The sequence below is a fragment of the Anabrus simplex genome, chromosome 6 (assembly GCF_040414725.1).
Source record: "Anabrus simplex isolate iqAnaSimp1 chromosome 6, ASM4041472v1, whole genome shotgun sequence".
Taxonomy (NCBI): domain Eukaryota; kingdom Metazoa; phylum Arthropoda; class Insecta; order Orthoptera; family Tettigoniidae; genus Anabrus; species Anabrus simplex.
In genome coordinates, this window is record NC_090270.1 from 275,578,837 (window position 1) to 275,599,554 (window position 20,718).

The window sequence follows — 20,718 nt, forward strand, 5'->3', positions numbered from 1 at the left end:
TGTGGTATGTTCCGAGCTGTCAGTGGAGAGATGGTGTGGGAGGACATCAGTAGACGAATAAGTTTGGATGGTGTTTTTAAAAGTAGGAAAGATCACAATATGAAGATAAAGTTGGAATTCAAGAGGAATAATTGGGGCAAATATTCGTTTATAGGAAGGGGAGTTAGGGATTGGAATAACTTACCAAGGGAGATGTTCAATAAATTTCCAATTTCTTTGCAATCATTTAAGAAAAGGCTAGGAAAACAACAGATAGGGAATCTGCCACCTGGGCGTCTGCTCTAAATGCAGATCAGTAGTGAGTGAGTGATTGATTGATTGATTGATTGAAGATATCGCATACGAAATGCTATTGTACCTTGTCAACGCTTTGTCGCTATTTTCAGTGCTATTTTGTAACTAGCTCTTAATGCCAGCGTGTCGAATTCATTTTCCAGAAAGTAGGAGAGAAGGACACTACTGAACATACTGTGGTTGTGAGCCACAGAAGATTCGATCTTAAAATATGTTTTCAAATGTTTAACTTAAATGTCTGAATATGCCTACCAACTGTGGTCACATGTTTTCAAATCCCAAAGCCTTGCTTCGCGGTCTTCGCCAATTAATGCCACATATTCTTCTTTGTAGACAGAGTCATAGTGACCCTCGACAGTAAATTTCCAGTGTCTGCCGATAGTTCGATGTCATAATAAGCATTTAGAATTGTTTCCGTTGGGCGTGAAAAAGAACTGCAATTCCTAGTCTGTTTTGAAGGATTGTAAATTTTTGTCACTTCTCGTTTTTGATGTGCTTTCCATAATGCAATGCATTTGCAACAGCACTTCTAAAAAACCGCCGTCCTCAACCGTGTATGCTATGTTCCCTAGCAATTAAACTCGTACAATACAGCTGGCCAAATTTACTCAGTCTCTCTCTCTCTCTCTCTCTCTCTCTCCGAGAGCAGACACACCTACCAAGCTCTTCACGCGTGCAAAGTCAGTCTGCGGTAACTGCGCAGAGTTCGGGCACCGCTGGTTTTAAGCAATTGTTGAGGAATGTGGAAACGAATGTACCTTTAAAAGTTGTAAGGAATGGTAAGGACCCATATATTATAACAAGGAAATACAGAGATTAAGGAGGTACAGATTGGAAAGAAATATAGTTAGGAATGATTGCCGGAGTAAGGAGAGATTGAAGGTTGAAGGAGCTTACAGGGAAATTGAATTTGGCAACAACAACAAAAAATATTCAGCTAAGGATAACTTGATGGCAAACATAATTGGTAGCCATATGTACGAAGGCCATCCGGAAAGTGGTACCCGTTTGCGCAATAAACACACAGGAGTAAATATTAACAAATATACACATTTTTGTTGGAAAGAGCATACTTTACACTACTTCTCCACATAATCTCAAAGTAAATTTAGGCATTTGTCATAACGTGGGACGAGTTTTTGTATTCCAGCGTCATAGTCCTCCGTCGCCAGTGTATTGAGATACGTAGTCACAGCTCGATTAAGTTCTTCAACGCTGTCAAATCTTTTTCCCCCACAGGAAGTCTTTAAGGTTCGTTGTAACCTGACAAACCCCGGTCAGATATTATTATTATTGTCATTATTATTATTATTATTATTATTATTATTATTATTATTATTATTATTATTATTTATTCATGTGTATATTTCATTTATGTGTGTATTTAGCCGTCGCGGCTTAGTAACTCTTTTTGGAACTCTCGTTATTATGGATACTCTCTATATTTTATTTGGGACTAGTGTGTTTCGATCACTCAGTTTATCTCCCGGTTGTGTACGTGACGAGTCTCCGAGCGGGGGTTTACGTGTTGACGGAGCTGAGGTGGAAAATTCCAGGAACTGGGCTATTTTAAGATGCTGTTGTGTTGGCTTGGGCTAGTGTGGTGCAAGTACGCGTGAGTTGTTGGAAGTTGCAGCTTGCAGTGTGCAGATGTGATACTGGTGGTAATCGGAGAGGTGTTTTGTACGAGTTGTGGGAAGATGTCCCATGCCATGTTGGGAGTTCGAGATCTGCTGTTGAAGGAACCAGGGAGAAAGATGCTGGAGTGTAACAACATTCTATGGTTATGAATGTTAGCCATATATAATTCTACGGAGAGTCTACGTAAGGTAACGTGTTGGGCCTTTTCAAACTATACCAACGCCATCAGCAAAGTGGAGTCCATTCTTGAAAAATGAGTCATGACTGCGTGTGAATATTTTGCGTTGCGGAATAAACTGAGTACCAGTTATTGAGAGAGAGTTATTTCATAAATTAAGACATTTATTATTTATATCAATATTCTCTTTATTTTGTTATATATGTTCAAGGGTGTATCACGACGAGCTCTGCTCGGATTTCTAGGTAAATACAGGTTTAATTGACTAAGTATATTGTATGAGATTAATATATATTCTGTTTTATTTCTATGGGTGGGGGAAATTACCAGATGGACTCCTTTTCCAATATTAATTTTTTAGGTATCAAGTGATTCAGATCTCCTTGTCACAAGGCAACGACCCTGAAGATGAGTTTCAACAGCCGGCAAAGTTTAAGAATTATTTATTTGTATATTTATGGCTCCCAAATTCCATTAGTCATTATTATTTATATTTAATAGAGAGATTTCAATGTCGCTAGCAACGTGGGGCAAGACTGATCTGAGTCACGATAGGGTATGCACACAGAAATGGTATAGTTGCTCTCAGATTTCATGATATGTACAGTTGTTGTGGAGATTTCTTGTTCGCTGTGGAGTGTATAATATGTCTTGTGGAAATTTTGCGTATGTGGGAAACTCAAGGTGATGAGTTGGACGAGAGAAAATATTAATCTGTTAAAATTAAGAAATAGGAGTGTGGAAAGGAAAGTGCATATTAATTGTAGTACAAGGGGAGCAAACTATACCGTTGACATGATTAATTCAGAGAGTGAAGCCACAATGGGCGATAATAATTTAAATGTTGTGTTAGATTCGATGGTAACCGGGGACAATGCTTCATCATCTCTATCAGAGCAGAGTAGCGATAATAGTGACCAGCAGCTAGACCAATTAGTTCATATTTTGAGTGAATTTACTAATAAACTTGAAAGTAAACTTAGAGAGCAGAATGATGAGTTAACACAGAAACTTGAAAGTAAACTTGAGGATAATAATCAGAAAATGGAAATTAATGTTGCTAAAATTGAAAAAACAAGTTCAGGAAATTAGTGATAGGATGGATAATCAAGTAAAGAGGTTAAGTGAGAAAGTCGATTCAGGTATTATGGAGATGAGGAAGGAATTAAACTATCAATGTGTAGAAATTAATGGTAAATTGTCTGAGCATGATAGGCAAATTGAAGAAATTAGGGGTATATCTGAATCAAATAAAAGTGAATTTAACCGAGTAATTTGTAACGTTGCTAATAATCTTGAAGCTAAACTTGTTGAAAATAATTCTAAATGTCAGGATAAAATTTTAGATAACTTTAACAGTATTCACAATGTGATAAGTAAACAAGGTGTAATTGAACATCAGGTCAGAGAGAACGCTAGTCATATTGATGTATGGAAGGCAGATGTATTACAGAGGGTTGACGAAAAGATTCAATCAGTCAGGTCCTCAGGTGATGTTCAGAGTTCTAGCGTACAAAGGCATATTATTAAGGAAATTGAGCTGCCTAAGTTTAATGGTAAGCAGTTTAACCCTCTGGAATTTCTCAAGGTAGTGGAGAAACGTTTTACTAGGAGCTTGGAAGAAGGTGTGTTAGAGTGGGACTTGGTAGATGATATGTTAGCAAGTGCGTTTACGGGTGAAGCTAGGAGTTGGTATGATGTTTATAGAGGTCATATTAAGGGTTTAAGGGGATTCAGGGAGTTGTTTATGGATAAGTTTTGGGATGAGGAGATTCAGGGTAGGGAAAGAGATAGGATTATGGCTGGGAAGTATAAGGGTAATGAGGGTATTTCTCGTACGGAGTATTTTCTTGTGCACGTGGCTATTAGTCAGAACTTAGAAGAGAGTTTGCCAGAGCAGGATATTGTTAGGAGGATGGCTAGACATTTTAATGAAGATATTCAGTTGGCCATGTGCATCCAGCAGGTTAAGACCATTAAGGGAATGGAAGGGCTGTTGCAACGTTTCGATTCTTTGGGTAGGCAGGTAGGACATAGGAGTGTGGGGGAAAATAATCACAGGAGAGGAGTAGCATTTGAAAGTAATCGTAGGAATGGGAATGACTATAGCAGAAGGGATCAGGGTAATGGGAATAGGCAGGAGGAAACCAGGATTAATTTCAGGAATCAAGATAGTAGGAATTTTAATTCTAGGAATCAGTCTAGGGATTTGAATGATAGGGGGAGAAGGGATGAGAGAGGTAATAATAGTGGTAATCAGCAGAATCAGAATTTAAACTCCAACGGGATGTCCTAAATAGGTCCGTTAGGAGATCCCCACTTGATGTGCAAATCCATGTTATCAGGGAGGCTTTTGAGATTGATGTTGGTAAGGATTTGTTGTGTGACCAGGATAGTGCTAAGGAAGGTGGTTCGTCTGAATTATTGATCAACCCAGCTATGGAGGCTACCATATGGGGTGTGAAGGAGAAATTGCTTGTAGACTCGGGGAGTCATAAGTCTTGTGTAAATTTTAAATTTTGTGAGGAAGCTCGTCGCAGAGGTGAGATTATTGAGGAGATTCCTGTGAGGAACACATTTATTATCACAGCAGCTGGTGCTAAGAGTAATCGTATTCGTAGTCAGGTTATTGTTCCTATTGAGGTTGGTGGTCAGACCATGTTGCAATGTTGTCTTGTTGTGCCTAATCTGGTATATTGCGTTATACTGGGGAATGACTGGCTATCTGAAACCAAGTGTGTGATTGACTATGATACTGCTGTTTTGAAATTTCTTGTTGGTGAAGAACGTAAACCGATTAAGCTTAATTATCAGGTGGATAGGAGTAGTTTTGTGCTTCATTGTAGTCATATTCAGGTTATTGAGGAAATTGTTGAGGATGAAGTCGATGTTAAAGTTAATAATGCAAGTATCAGAATTAATGACAGTATGGTATCGGAGAGTCAGGATTTGGTCAGTGAGGTGGAGAAAGCGGTGCGACAGACATGCCTGGAGGAGCAGCAGAAGAGGGAACTTTTGAATGTTTTGATGGAGAACAAGGAGGTGTTCTCTGGTGAATTAGGGTGTACTACTGTGTACGAACACTCATTTGATATTTTAGAAAGGTCTAGTTTTAATAGTCCTAGATATCCGATTCCTCATGCTCATGCTCAGGCGATACAGGAGTATGACCCTAAAGTTGTTCATGTTAAGGGTACTGATAATGTGTTAGCTGACTATTTGAGTCGGAATATTTCTGTGACAGCTGATGAGGTCAGCACTGATTTTAGTGAGAATATCTTGGTATGTGCTGATAAGTATGACGAATGTAGAGAGGAGAGAAGGAAACTCTCAAAGATGAAATTGGAACAGGGACAGGATGAGGAGTTGTGTGATATTTTATTTGAGTTAGAGGCTGCTGAGCCTGACACTATTGTGGAAAAAGGGAATATGAGGTATAAACTTCTGAGTGGTTTAGTAGCTCGCATATGTCATAAGGATGTATGGAGGGTTGTAGTGCCTCAAGCCTTGCGGAAAGACATGATTTGGTATTTCCATAAGGAATTAGGTCACTTTGGTGCAGAGAAGGTATTATGTGCAATTCAGTATCACTTTGTGTGGCGCAATATGGGTTGACAAGTCCGTCAGACTTTGGCTACTTGCGATGTGTGTCAGAAATGTAAACACCCAAATAGGTATATGCACGGGCCGAGGCAGGCTGTGATAACCGAGGATATAGGTGAGTTACTGTGTGTGGACATCTATGGACCGTTGGTTAAGTCTAGGTATGGCTACCGATATATATTTGTAATACTTGACTCGTTCTCTAAATTTGTTAAATTATACCCACTTCGGAAGGCTTCTGCTAGAGGATGTGCCAATGCAGTGAGTAAGTATTGCGAGGAATTCGGTAACTCTAGGAGGATCCTATCCGATCACGGCTCACAGTTCACTTCGAACATCTGGAAGAAGACTCTACAGGACAGAGGTATTCAGGTAACATATTCGTCTATAAGGTTTCCTTGTGGAAACATGTCTGAGAGAGTCATGAGGGAACTTGGACGGATGTTTAGGACCTATGTAAGTCATAATCATAGCTCTTGGTATGAACATTTAAGTAGGATGGAAAATTGGCTCAATGTCACAAGACATGAGAGTACTGGTCTTACACCCATTGAGGTGCACTTTGGGAGAAAGCCTGATTTTGAGTTGGCCAAGATATTGAGGTTGGAGAGCGTGGAGGAGGTTCCTCAGGATCTATTTGTACAGCTTGCTAGGGAGAAGCTGGTTAAGTCTGGTCAGAAACGTGCTAGGATAGTTCAGAATAGGTGCTCTGATAGTTCAGAGGTAGGAGATGAAGTATTGTTGCGAGTGCCTCACCCATCTAACGCTGAGGATAAGACCATGTCTAAGTTTTTTCAATTGTTTAAGGGTCCTTTTATTGTTGGGAGAAGGATAGGGAGGTGTGCATATTCCTTAATTGATGCTAATAGGAAATGTATTGGAACTTATAATGTGTTCAATTTGAGGAGATACCATCGGGATCCCTAATGTTGTATATTGTATATTTGATGGGTAGTTTGAGGAGCTGTCCTTGGGCCATCAGCCACCTGATTTGTGTTGTTTTGCCAACATTTGCATCTGCTGGAAAACAAAGGGGGAGTATTGTAACCTGACAAACCCTGGTCAGATATTATTATTATTGTCATTATTATTATTATTATTATTATTATTATTATTATTTATTCATGTGTATATTTCATTTATGTGTGTATTTAGCCGTCGCGGCTTAGTAACTCTTTTTGGAACTCTCGTTATTATGGATACTCTCTATATTTTATTTGGGACTAGTGTGTTTCGATCACTCAGTTTATCTCCCGGTTGTGTACGTGACGAGTCTCCGAGCGGGGGTTTACGTGTTGACGGAGCTGAGGTGGAAAATTCCAGGAACTGGGCTATTTTAAGATGCTGTTGTGTTGGCTTGGGCTAGTGTGGTGCAAGCACGCGTGAGTTGTTGGAAGTTGCAGCTTGCAGTGTGCAGATGTGATACTGGTGGTAATCGGAGAGGTGTTTTGTACGAGTTGTGGGAAGATGTCCCATGCCATGTTGGGAGTTCGAGATCTGCTGTTGAAGGAACCAGGGAGAAAGATGCTGGAGTGTAACAACATTCTATGGTTATGAATGTTAGCCATATATAATTCTACGGAGAGTCTACGTAAGGTAACGTGTTGGGCCTTTTCAAACTATACCAACGCCATCAGCAAAGTGGAGTCCATTCTTGAAAAATGAGTCATGACTGCGTGTGAATATTTTGCGTTGCGGAATAAACTGAGTACCAGTTATTGAGAGAGAGTTATTTCATAAATTAAGACATTTATTATTTATATCAATATTCTCTTTATTTTGTTATATATGTTCAAGGGTGTATCACGACGAGCTCTGCTCGGATTTCTAGGTAAATACAGGTTTAATTGACTAAGTATATTGTATGAGATTAATATATATTCTGTTTTATTTCTATGGGTGGGGGAAATTACCAGATGGACTCCTTTTCCAATATTAATTTTTTAGGTATCAAGTGATTCAGATCATCTTGTCACAAGGCAACGACCCTGAAGATGAGTTTCAACAGCCGGCAAAGTTTAAGAATTATTTATTTGTATATTTATGGCTCCCAAATTCCATTAGTCATTATTATTTATATTTATATTTAATAGAGAGATTTCATCGTAAAGAGATGAAAATCCGAAGGGGCCAAGTCCGGGCTATATGGGGGACGGTCGAAGGTTTCCCATTTGAATTGCTGCAAAATTTGTTGTGTTATCGCAGCTGCATGAGGCCTGGCATTGACATGAAGGAGAATGACGCCTGTAGACAATAGACCTCGTCGTCGATTTTGTATTGCCTGCCGTAATTTCTTTAATGTTTCACAATACGGATTAGCATTAACTGTGTCTCCACGAGCCATAAAATCAATGAGCAGTACACCTCAGCGATCCCAGAAAACTGTTGCCATGACTTTCCTGGTGGACAGAACTGTCTTGAATTTTTTTGGTTTGGTTGGTGAATAAGCATGATGCCACTCCATTGACTGTCGTTTACTCTCAGGTGATGCATAACAAACCCATGTTTAGTCCCCAATAATGATGCGAGTCAGGAAAGAGTCTCTCTCATCGGAATAACGTCCCAGAAACGTCAGTGCTGCAGCCATACGCTTGGTTTTATGCTCCTCTGTAAGCATGAGAGGGACCCACCTTGCACAGATTTTTGAATAATGCATATGCTCTTTGACAATTTCATGAACAATTGTTCGAGACACATTAGGAAAATGTTCACAAAGTTCATCAATTGTGACGCGCCGATCATTCCTCATGCATTCGTCTACTGCACTCAGCAGTTGGTCTGTAATGACAGATGGTCTCCCTGAACGCTCCTCGTCATGTGTATTCCCCCTCCCCAGGTTGAAGTTGCGACACCAGCGCCGAACAGACGACTCGTCCATCACACTGTCTCCATACACCTCCGTTAATTGGCGATGAATATCACAAGGTTGAACGTTTCATGCATTAAGAAATTTAATCACGGCCCTCACTTCACAACTAGCGGGGTTCTCAATTTGTTTAAACATTTTAAACAATCACAGACACAACACAGGCAATGCTAGCGTCACGCAACCTCACACAGAGCAGGCAAACAAGCCACTGACGCGGTCTAACCTTGCTCAGCGGTTACCCGAGTCGTCAGCGCTTCATGCGGCTCTAACGGGTACTAATTTCCGGATGGCCCTTGTATTTTAGGGAGCAATGGAAAAATATGTATGGATATTTAAAGGCAGAAACAGATACCAAGAAGTACAATCCAGGGGAACATTAATGAACAAGGGAAGTGTATATGTGAAGACTTACAGAAGGCAGAATTATTCAGTCAGCAGTGTGTAAAGATAGTTGGATATAAGGAATGTCCAGATAAAGGAGGCAACTTATACTGGCAAATTACTGAAATTTACAATAGCTATGATAATAAAGACATTTCCAAAAAGATACAAAGGTTGAAAGCTGGAAAGGCAGCTGGGATTGATAAGATTTCTGGGGATATACTAAAGGTTATTGGTTGGGATATAGTGCCATATAGTGAAATACTTATTTGGTTACTGTTTGCATGAAGAAGTGATACCAAATGAATGGAGAGTTGCAATAGTAGCTCCAGGGTATAAGGGAAAGAGTGACAAACATAAAGCATATAATTACAGACCAGTCAGCTTGACATGTTTGTAAGTTCTGGGAAAGCATTCTTTCTGATCATGTTTGCAAAATTACTAACTGGTTTGAATAAAAGGCAGTTCAGGTTTAAGAAAGGTTATTCCAGTGAAGCTCAACTTGTAGGATCTCCCAAATGAAAGCTGACAGCTATGTGACCCAACTGCACAGCCACACGCTCTGTCAGACTGTTTCATTGGACACCTGGAAGCATATGTCAAGCTCACATGTTTGCCTTCTGTCCTTTATTGTCATCACCTGCAGGGCTTCATCATCTAGAACTTGCAGCTACACACTTCGGGATACATCACGAAGTGTGAGATCACCCAACCAAAACTTCCTGAACTAATGCCTGGTGGTGCTGTCATTCACAGCATTATCTCCTCCAAAGACTTGATGTATTCAGCGACTTAATATGGCTGCGGACAGTCCACCAGTCATAAAGCAGACACCCCCATACACGCTCCTCCAACACCTCCATTTCTCTTCACCACTGTTGAAGCTATGAATGCTGTGCGTGCACAACGCACCTGTATAGGGCAAAGTCATTGTTCTCCCCGTCCCGCCCCAACTGCACTCATGGTTTATGCCGTGTGCTGTATACTTTGTTATTTCTGAGAATCAAAAATAGTAAGAACTTATTTTGTTACCTTGTATATTAACTTACCAACCACAATGAGGGGTGTCCACTGGGGCCATCCTGTTGGCTTCACACCTCGTAGCCTCAGTTCCCTATGGACATTTTTTCGCTTCATCACTAACACACAGTATGGAGGGATGATCATGTTCCGAAAGGGACCCAGATCACATACCTTAAGAACAAACAAATAAAGGTAGGTAATATACATTATATACATATATAATATTTAATATACTAATAATATTTTGCACATTATAAATAATTGGATATAATTTAATCACTTCTACTAAGTTAAATATGTTAAAAGGCATTAAAAAATATACTAATATTTCATTCATGACACAAGTAATGCTTTAAACATAAACAAGCAAGCTTGCAGTTCTATGCAACTCTTGATATTGTGATTAAAGCCATGGGACCTTCAGTTTTACTTGGAATCCAAACCACAAGGGCATAAAATGTTCGTTCAAAAATAGCATACGGTGTCCATTAGATATAAATGAAGCAGGTTTGGCTTATACGACATTACTAGTAATTAATTTTAAAAGCCTGGTCTAATCCACGATAATCTCATGTAGTGAATACTTTGAACAATAAGCCTACACATTAGAGATGGGCGAAGTGTCACTGCTGACTGTTTTCAAACATTCAATTCGGCACAGTGAACTACCAATATAATTGGTCCATTTTTGGCAGTGGCCTCCATGGTACGCACTAGGCATGTGTCTTGGTAGGTGTGCTATTTACCAACTGATGAGCCCAACTTAATACACTCGGGCGAAACGCTGGCAACCAGGAATAAATTAGCTGGAAATTTTATAACGTCCAATAACGGGCCATACTGGTATTATAAATTTACTCATTTGGAACAAATATTTCAGGTTCCCTATGGAAATCAACATCTTTATCAACAGCGAACTGCTTCGAAGCAGTGTGTTGACACATGGTGCACTTCCGTCTCGGACTACAAGAGAAGCAGTGTTTCGCGATGGCGTGGTGAAACATGAGCCATGTTTAATAGCTAAGTTCAATTCACTGAATAAAATGTTTGATGTTCATGACATATTTAATGATCAAGTGTACAAAATACAGTATAATAAATAGATGATGTACAGTATATAGAAAACTGCATTTGCTTCTTAGCTATGTGCTTACAATGATACTAAAAGGTATGAGTTTTACAGTTAAAAGCATACTAAAACATTAACTAATTTGAATAATTATAAAATTACTAATGAAATGTAAGAAGAGATCAAAATAGGGTATTCTATCTACAATAACAAACTTAACCTAACATAAAAACATAGTAAAATAGTAGTTTAAGTAAATGAACTAACTTGAATAACTATATTATATTTAATTTAATTACAATAACTTAATTACAATTATAAAATGAGTCTGAAACTGGAAGTTTACGTTCATTAACAAACAACCAAAAACTAGTTATGACTCCTGCTTCCTCTCAACAGTCAATCTGGTTTTGATGCCCGTACCACGTGCACACAATTTACGAAGAACATATGGACATTCAGTTCAAACCAAATTAAACAATAGATCACTACATCTAATGAAAAAGAAATTCAAATTAATGTTGTCATTAATGCTTTCACGGCCCATACTTAAAGACATGATAATGTATAGGCTTTTGGGCTTATGCCGTGTCAAGAAAATAAGGTGTAATTCTTAACGTTTCACAGGGAACTGTGCTCTGCGTCCTCAGAAGAAATCTCGACTGTCCACGAGAAAGGCTTCTTAAACAATGACACTTTAAATTTGGACGTTATAATAGAAATGGAAAAATGATACGTTCATTCGACACCAGATGACCCGCCAGGACGTGGCAACGCTAGCGTTCAAAGTGGAAGCTGACCAAACCATCACAATCAGTCTAAGCGGTTCACATAACGTGTTTGTGTAACACACGACATTGGCAGGTGTATGGCATAGACACAAGCCTGGAATGAAACATCTGGCAACGAGGAATGAACGATATTTGGAAAACACCGAGACGAAATAACAATAGTGAAGGGACCGGGAAAGGAACTACCTAATGGCTGACAACCAGGTATTACTTAATTGATAGCCGGTGGCCCTGTTGAAATTGTTAGGATTTCTACGTATTTCCACAGCTTCCCATATCATCCTGGACCTGTAGTGTCTAGTGTGGGTAAGAGCTCGAGCATCTTGGAACATGACATCATGACCCGACGATAGGGCGTACTCAGCTATGGCCGATTTGTCTGGTTGGTTGAGACAAATATTACATTCATGTTCTTTGATACGGGTACCAATGGACCGGCATGTTTGGCCGATGTATACCTTACCACAAGTACAGGGAATTTTGTATACCCCAGGATGTAAAAGTGGGGACAATTTGTCCTTGGTTTTACTCAGACTGTGAGCAATTTTAGTGGCGGTGCCAAACACGGTTTTTATATTGTGTTTGCGGAGGACCTTGGCAAATCGATCTGTGATGTTGTGAATGTAAGGCAAATAGGCAGTTCCCTTCACTTCTTCCTTCTGTAAGCTTTGCTTGGTCGTTTCTCTGGGATGTAGGGCTCTCTAAATCTGCAAATCGCTGTAACCATTACCTTTGAACGCGACTTTGAGCGTGTCCATCTCCACCTGGATATGTGATGGGCTAGAGACGAGAATTATAGGCACTAAAAACAGTTAAAATAGGCAGGCATATAGGCTCTTAAATTAGCCAAAATAAGCATGTAAAAATACTTATAATTTAATAACACACTCAATTACTATAAAAGGAATTTACAACAAGCAACTTTTCAATGTTTTCCGGTAACAATCTTGTTCTCCTCTACTCTACTCAGGTATCGTTTCACGTCATTTTTATTATATTTTCACCCGGTGAACTCGACAGGAAACTGCCAGATTTTAACTGAACATTTTTGGGGACATATTTCCATGTAAGTTATGAATTCTCTTGTCCCTACTTTAAAGTTCTAGAAACATCACCTCTAATAGTCTTTTTCTTTTTATACTTTATGCTTGCCAGGGACTCACCAAGCTGCCCCTAGCAGTATTCTTACTTATATAGAATTAAAACGGAGGCACTATAAATCTTAGATTTGTGAACATTTTATATGTTGCTATTCGCTGGCTTTGGTCAGCTGGGTCAGTTTTCATGAAGGTTGCCACCCTCGTTGAAAATTAGAAAACCGCATAATTTGAAATTGTCGTGGCACGCGCCCATAACCTTACTTTTTGTCACAGTATAGCAAGACACTAGATGGGAGGAGAGGAGGAATACAGGTAAGTGGGAGGAGAGACTGAGAAGCGGCAGGTGTGGGGGATGGGGGGGGGGGCAAAAGTAATAATGAGCAAAACTATTATGCATAACACGGAAAACCAAACTATTGACTGGAACCTGTACGTTTTTAAAAATGCAATAAGAAAATCAAATAGAACTTTTGATTTTTCAGAAATCTCATTTTTGTTAAGGTTTGGATTGAAGTACTTATCTAAGTGTATATAGCAACATTCTGTAACATCAAGCAAACTTCCTTTACCTAAAATCTCCAGGATCTCAATGTCTTGCTTGTGACTACTCCTACCACTACTCTTACACCTTAATCTCTTTCACACAAAATACATTACATTTGTTGAGCGCCATTTGCTGTAAATCAACAATAAAATTTGGAGAGCAAACCTCTTATCTCACTTATTCTCAAGGCGTGAGGTGATAAACTCACACATCTGGCAATATACAGGAATATGGATCAGAACAATAGTAGATTACGGTTGTATTTCCACAATTGAGGATTGTATTTGGAAAAAGAATAACTTATTATTATTAAAAGAAAACTGAATTTATGACTGTACTTTACGTCACAATGAACTAGCATTGCTGTACTTAAATTTAACACAAAAAATATACCTTGTGAGATTTGCTGGTACAGAAGCAGAAAATGTAATCTAAATAAAAAAAGCTATTGGCATGAACTTGAAGTGAAATATGATATCGCCGCTGATTACATTCTTCTTCATGCTATTGAAGCATAACATGCCGGATGCTGTAATTACCTGATGGCGGCACACACCACTGTTGAACTTGAAATTCCTGGAAAAACCACTGAGTTGAAGTCAGAAGTAGACTGCTGTAATCTTTTCTTCTTAGTTAACCTGGAGTTGATCTACATTTCCTTCCCGAGTGTAGTGACCTCCAATACGGTTACATCCACTCAATAGATTGTAAGAAATTGGAAAATATTATTGAAACACATTATGAAGTCTATCCTCACAAGTAGATGATGTTTCACTATCAGCACAGTACCAGTCTCTACTCAGATCCAACCACCACCTCTTAGAACACTTAGACCACTTCTTAGCTCTGACCACCACTCTTAGACCACTGACCATCACACTTTGACGGGTCAACTATTCTCACCTCTAGTTTTATAAACTCGTAACGACCACACATTTCCCTACAATCTGGTCATCCTTTCCACCTAAACACACGGCAGCTAGCGAATGCAGACACTCTTGCTGTGCTCAAGAACCTCTACATGAACTATTTTTAATTCAAGAAAAATGTCATAAGTGTTACAAATGTGTTGACTTCTTGCCATTTTTGTGTCGGCTGATGATGACATGGACATATGTCGAAACCGGTCCCATAATATATTAAATATGTTGCTACATTAATTCGTGCAACAATATTATTGTATTGAATAGGTGGAACATCTTTCTCTTTTTAGCATTGAAATTATTAGTTCAATACAGATCAGTGATGAAGTTTTTAACTTTAACTAAGTTACAGTATGACTATCTCAAACCAACAAATCTCGCTTATTAAAACACAGAATAATTACAAATAAAATTCCTTTATCCAATGATTAAATATAATATGCATGATACCTAATTATTACACTCTAAATGATGAAAAACAGAATATAAAATCTAATGAATAGGGTCAATTAATGATGATAAATGATGAATAAAATCTGTAACTCTGTTGTACAGTTACATGCTCTATAGTTGTGAATGTATGTTTTAGTTCATGTACATGCTGGCCTACAGCGGAAAACTTGTTATACTTTACAGCATTAACATGTCCTGTACAAAGTGTTGCCAACTTAACGGATTTTCCGCTAAATTTGGCGGAATTAGAACACTGTCGGCGGAGAAATATATCATTTAGCAGACAGCGGAATTTTTGGCGGAATTCTAGATTTATTACAGCGGAATTTAGTGTTTTATCCATTTTTTTTTTTTTTTTAATTAGTACTCCGATCTGTCTACGAGCTATTCGGTATTTCTTATCAGGAGCTAGCAGTCACATGAGGAAAACCTATTATTTGGATTTGATGTTATGAGATCATGGTATCAAATCTGTAATGCGTGGAGAAAGGGTACTTATCTCTTAGTTGACGAATGACGACAGATAATGAAACTGTGAGAGAGTAGCATTTATATTTATGCTATGAAGGAAGACCGTTTAATGAACTGGCCTGTTCTGTGTGTGGCCCTTGAGGTAGGGGATTCACCTAGTTTGCACCCGGCACTAAAACGCCTACAAGTTTTAGCTCACTGGCAGGGGGTTAATCCTAGTGAAACTCACAGATCAGGTGAGTGCAGACATTTACTTTTATTATTATTATTATTATTATTATTATTATTCATTTTTATTGCTCATTATTTGATATCAGATTTCTTGGTGGAATTTTAGCGGATTTTAAGCAGTATTCAGCGGATCTTGAAAATATCCCTTCCAGACCGTGTACGCACAATTGTGCGGGTTCGTATTTTATTTATGTCTGAGCTTATTAGACGTTTTCTTGGCGCTAGACCGGACTGCAGTGCTTGTGCGGGACACATAGGATGTACTTCAGCTGTTTTTAATTAGTACCTGACTACCAGGGGGAAGGAAGTAGAGTTTAAAAATACAGTTCATTAGCAATATGGCGGGAAGCAGTAATGCCTAAAGTAAGTATTTATTTATTGCATTCATATTAATCTAGAAGCTTTACTGAATATCAGAATATAATCTATGAAGTGTGTAGGTTGTGTAGCCAACGTAAATTGTGAACTTACAACATCGTACATAATACTACGAGGTTTTGAATGTTGATACGCACATATGTGCGGGCTAGGTTTCCTTACAGCCAATGCATGCAGGAGTGCTGGGTGCTGTCGCAAAAAGGACCGAGAAAGAAAAACTCGTACTCTACATGAGAAATGTATTGTATAAGATTTTAACTGTTTAAAATCGTTCCACACTGTAAAATAGAACATTTGATCATGTACATGTGCATATTCACATGTACTGAGATGAATTTTTTATTTTTTTATTTTTTGCAAGTAGTGAATGAAGTCCTGACACGCACAATTGTGTGGGTTCTGTTTTTCAGCCGATAGTTCTTATTTTGTAAAATAAACTGTTAAAACATGTATTTGAGAGCATTTTAGTAAGTTTTTGACGTTTTGACACCTCCAGATTTCATTCAGGTCTGACGACTAGCTGCTGATATCAAAAGGGCAGTAATATCAAAACTCCTCCTCAATGTAGAAAATGTAACGTTTACTTGTGTTTGAACGAATATTTAATTGTTTTAACTTATTCCCCACTGGAAAATAGAACATTTGATCATGTACATATGTATATTCACATGCACTGAGGTAATTTTTCTTTTTTGTAAGTAGTGAAGTAAGTCCTGACACGCACAATTGTGTGGGTGCTTTTTTTTCACATGTTAATTTTTATTTTGTAGAATAAACTAAAAATATATGTATTTAAGAGCATTTTAGTCAGTTTTTGACGTACAAACAAAAATTCACACCGCCAGTTTTCTTTCAGGTCTGAAAGGGATATAAGTTGGCAACACTGCCTGTATATCTGATTTCAAAGTTGCGTCCTGTTTGACCCAGATACATGCAACCACAATCATTACATCGAAACCTATATACACCCGATTTGGAATAAGCATTGGATCTATTGATTGAGGTTGAATTATGCAATACTTCAGTGTTACTGTTATCGGTAGGAGATGAAACCTTGACATTATGTTTTTGAAAATATTAGTAAACCTATATATATCCTTATTCAAAGTAAATGTTGCAAAAGCCTTTTTACTAGGTTTATCTTTAAGTAACCTGGTTCGTGAGTGATACTTAACCTTGTTGATTATACGTTCAATAAAGTCTTCTTTAAAGCCATTAGCCTTAGATATTGAACGGATGATATTCAACTCCTTGTTCAAATTAGCCTTTGTCATGGGGATCCTAAAAGCTTGTCCTACCAGGCTATTGTATGTGGCATTTTTTTTATTCTGTGGGTGCTCCGAATCCTGCCTTATGGTAACAGCTTTTTGTGTAGGCTTTCTGAACATACTGTATGTAAAAGAGGAATTGAGTCTTGATTGTTAAGTCCAAAAAATTAATTGACCTATTCTTTTCTGATTCCAAAGTAAACATTATATTTGGGTCTATACTATTGAGACTATCGAGAGTAGCAGTTGCATCCATGACTGCCAGTTTTCCAATGCCTCTGTTCAGCTGATGATGGCGCAGTATAGCGTTTAAACTAGTACTGAATAAACATATGATGTAATTACATCTATACAACAAATTGTATAGTATTGAATAAGGTGTACCCTAAAACTTTTAAAAGCTTTGTAAATACACTATGATAAGGTAACTGGTAAATGAAAAATGGATATAGATCTTCAGCTACAGTGGATAATAAAGCCCTGTGAGTGTGATCCAAGTACACAACTTAAACAATATTTTGTCACAGATACTTCCTTGACAGCATATATGATATATCGGGTACAGAAAAATATCAGTAACAAAATAGGCTGTGATTTATTGACCATCTCTATACGCAACAGGAAATGCGCTTCCAGAACTGTACGTGTACGTACATGGCGTTTCACAAATTTTGACAACAAAAAAATTATTAAAATTCACAGATATATGATGATTTTTGATACAACACATAAAAAAAAGAGTTTCTAAAACAGAATTCTTCTAAGTCCAAAGGTCCAAACAAAATAAAATCTTATTCAACAAAAAAAAATATTTTAAAACAATAAATTAAGACATTTCAATCAATTCCCACTGCTGATTTAATACTGCCACAGTTTGATCTTTCGTGAACAAAATGTTATGGATGTTAAGGTATTGGGGAGCTCTGACTCTCCCTTCGCACATGATGCAGGCTCCCCAGAATCCGACAGCCTGCTTGCATCAACTGAGGTCAACAGGGAATCTGCCCCCTGGGATACAGTAGTGATTAACATGTGTTCCATGATTACTTCACAAGCCAAATATTGTGTTGGGCTACCGCACTGCCAGTCGCGTAATTACAACTGAGGTAGTGAGCCCCAGAATCCTTTTCTCTCGGGTTAGGTCCCGAAGTCTTTGAGAGTCCCTTCTCTAACCACAAAGCAGTGATCTAATCAATCAGACTTAGTTGGAAAGAGCTGCCTCTTCCACCAGTTCCGCCGTACTGATGATCATCATCTCCGCCTCCACTGTCGTTGAGGTTTCCACAGGTAATATTGTGGTGGTATGTAGAAAGAAGGTACAGATGAATGCAATACAAAACCATACGTCCACTGTAATGGCACCCAGAAGTATAAACTCCATGTCCTACGCAACCCGGTAACAGCCCGTCTTCTTCATGGTTTCCATGGCATTCATGATGATGATGATGATAGGGGAAGTGATTAACTCAGTGGCTTCCCACCCTGAAGGCTGAGGTGGCTCCAACAATGTCAGAAATACCTGGGATAACCTAAAGAAAGGTAGTTTTAACAACAACAACAACAACAACAATATACAGGTTCTTTCAAGTCCTTTTATGGAACTGCCAAGACATAAGAGGCCAAAAAATAAAACTCTAAGCTTTCCTAATATACTATATTTTCTTCAACATAACCAGGTGTCACTGGTGTCTACCATAGTCAATAACATAAATTTGACTGACCAAGTGTAATATATAATTTGGTAATACACCAACAACGTAATTATAAACAAGTTTGTGTTAAGTCATGAATGTACCATACTTTTTTACTGACTAACATTTTGAAAAAACTGGTGAGATTACTTGTCTATAAAGATAATCAGAGCTTTTTATATATTTTGAAGTGTATTCATAATTCACAGGACAAATTCCAACAAGCTTCGATGACAGCACAGTGTGGATGTTATTTTTAACTTAAATCAACAGACTATACCACAGATGACCTTGTAAAGAATGTTCACAAACATTTTTTAGATTGTGTATGTCATATTATTGTTTGTGTGTATTATGTTCAGTGTTTTAAGTCACTTTACACATGTAACACAGACCTGGGTGAACACCGACTTGCGGTCACTATTCAGTAAAATTGAGCGATATTCACTTCTATACACTTGTGACAGGACACTCCGCTGTACAGATTAGAATGCATGAGTAGGGCCCGAAAGGCAGGATGGAGTTATCCAAAGTTCGCATTTCTTGAGGGGTTTCATTTGGAGCTGCTGAGCTCTAGATAAGATCATTCTTCCATTTCCATGCCTCCACTTATCTTGTGTCCCCCATAACTCATTCAGTATCACAAACTTAATGTGTTATATCTTCAATTCCAACATCACCTTTTTGATGTTTACCTTTAATTTTCCAATGATGCCATCTAAACTGTGGTCTTCATAAAATTATCTAACCATCAGAAATACTGCCATTTTGGCAGCCTTCACCCTGATCTTACCAAACACACACTGCTCTAAACCTGCAGTAGAAGATTAACATCTTGGCTGGACAACCTTGAAAATTGGTTGAATTGTAGTTGCAGTGAACTATTCAGCACTGCTAGATCTAAGGACTGGATTACTGTGATGACTGCCAACCTTCTTAGAGGAGAAGGCAAGTGAAGAAGGTGTGTACTGGGACGATACAAATGTACAGTTGACTCAATATATAGGATGTTCTAAAATTTAGTACGCAAAATGATAGATATGATGAGGGAGACAATAACAACTATATTTTGTTAAACAACCATGCATCAGAGACTCATACTGAGTGAGCACTCAGCATGCATATGTACACAAGTGGAGAGGAAGATAAACAAACAATACTTTCTTCAAACTTTGTTACAGAAAAAGGTGGTTAGAGGTACATAGTATTGTGACATCATGCTCTTCGACACTGAGATTGAGCCCCCAGGTAACACTGTAGTGCCTGCGTGATGGTTACAATATCAACAAGAAATGCTACACATGGAGAGAACTGCAAGACATGCAGACTGTTTATGGAGCAGCTAATGTACTGCAAATGTACTGCGAACGTTTCCCTGCTCGAAGATGTCCTCATTAGCGCACATTACTGCAATCTATGATCCCAGGGAAATACTGGCACATTGATGGTAAGCAGGCAGACCACAGATGGTGCGTACACCTTACCTTTGAGAAAGACATGTTGATACACTTTGTGAACAGTCAAGAGGAAAGTACACAAGCAAATGCCGCTGAGTTCGGTGTTCACCATAGTTCAGTACGACATGTTGCATGAACAGCTGCTTCGTCCTTTTTGTTCTACTGGAGTATGGGCCATGGGACAAGATGACTATCAACCTCAGTTTGAGTTCGTATGCAGGTTTCTGCACCAGGCTAACAGATGCTCACAGGGAACTTTTATTGCAGCATTGATCAGAACAATGAAGTACTTAAATGTTTAACATTGTTTTATTCTCAGTCGCACCCAATGTCCTCCTTCATACGCTGTACTC

At 38.5% G+C, this 20,718-nt stretch overlaps 1 protein-coding gene across 2 annotated transcripts in view; it reads right to left on the reverse strand.

Moving 5' to 3' along the window:
• The window catches only part of Dgkepsilon (diacylglycerol kinase epsilon), a 225,774-nt gene that overhangs the window by 132,270 nt on the left and 72,786 nt on the right, over positions 1 to 20,718 (reverse strand). For both annotated transcript variants that reach the window (XM_067150428.2, XM_067150427.2), the window contains one exon: positions 10,016 to 10,160. In XM_067150428.2, coding sequence (XP_067006529.1) covers positions 10,016 to 10,160 — 145 coding nt within the window. The remainder of the gene's footprint in view (positions 1 to 10,015; positions 10,161 to 20,718) is intronic.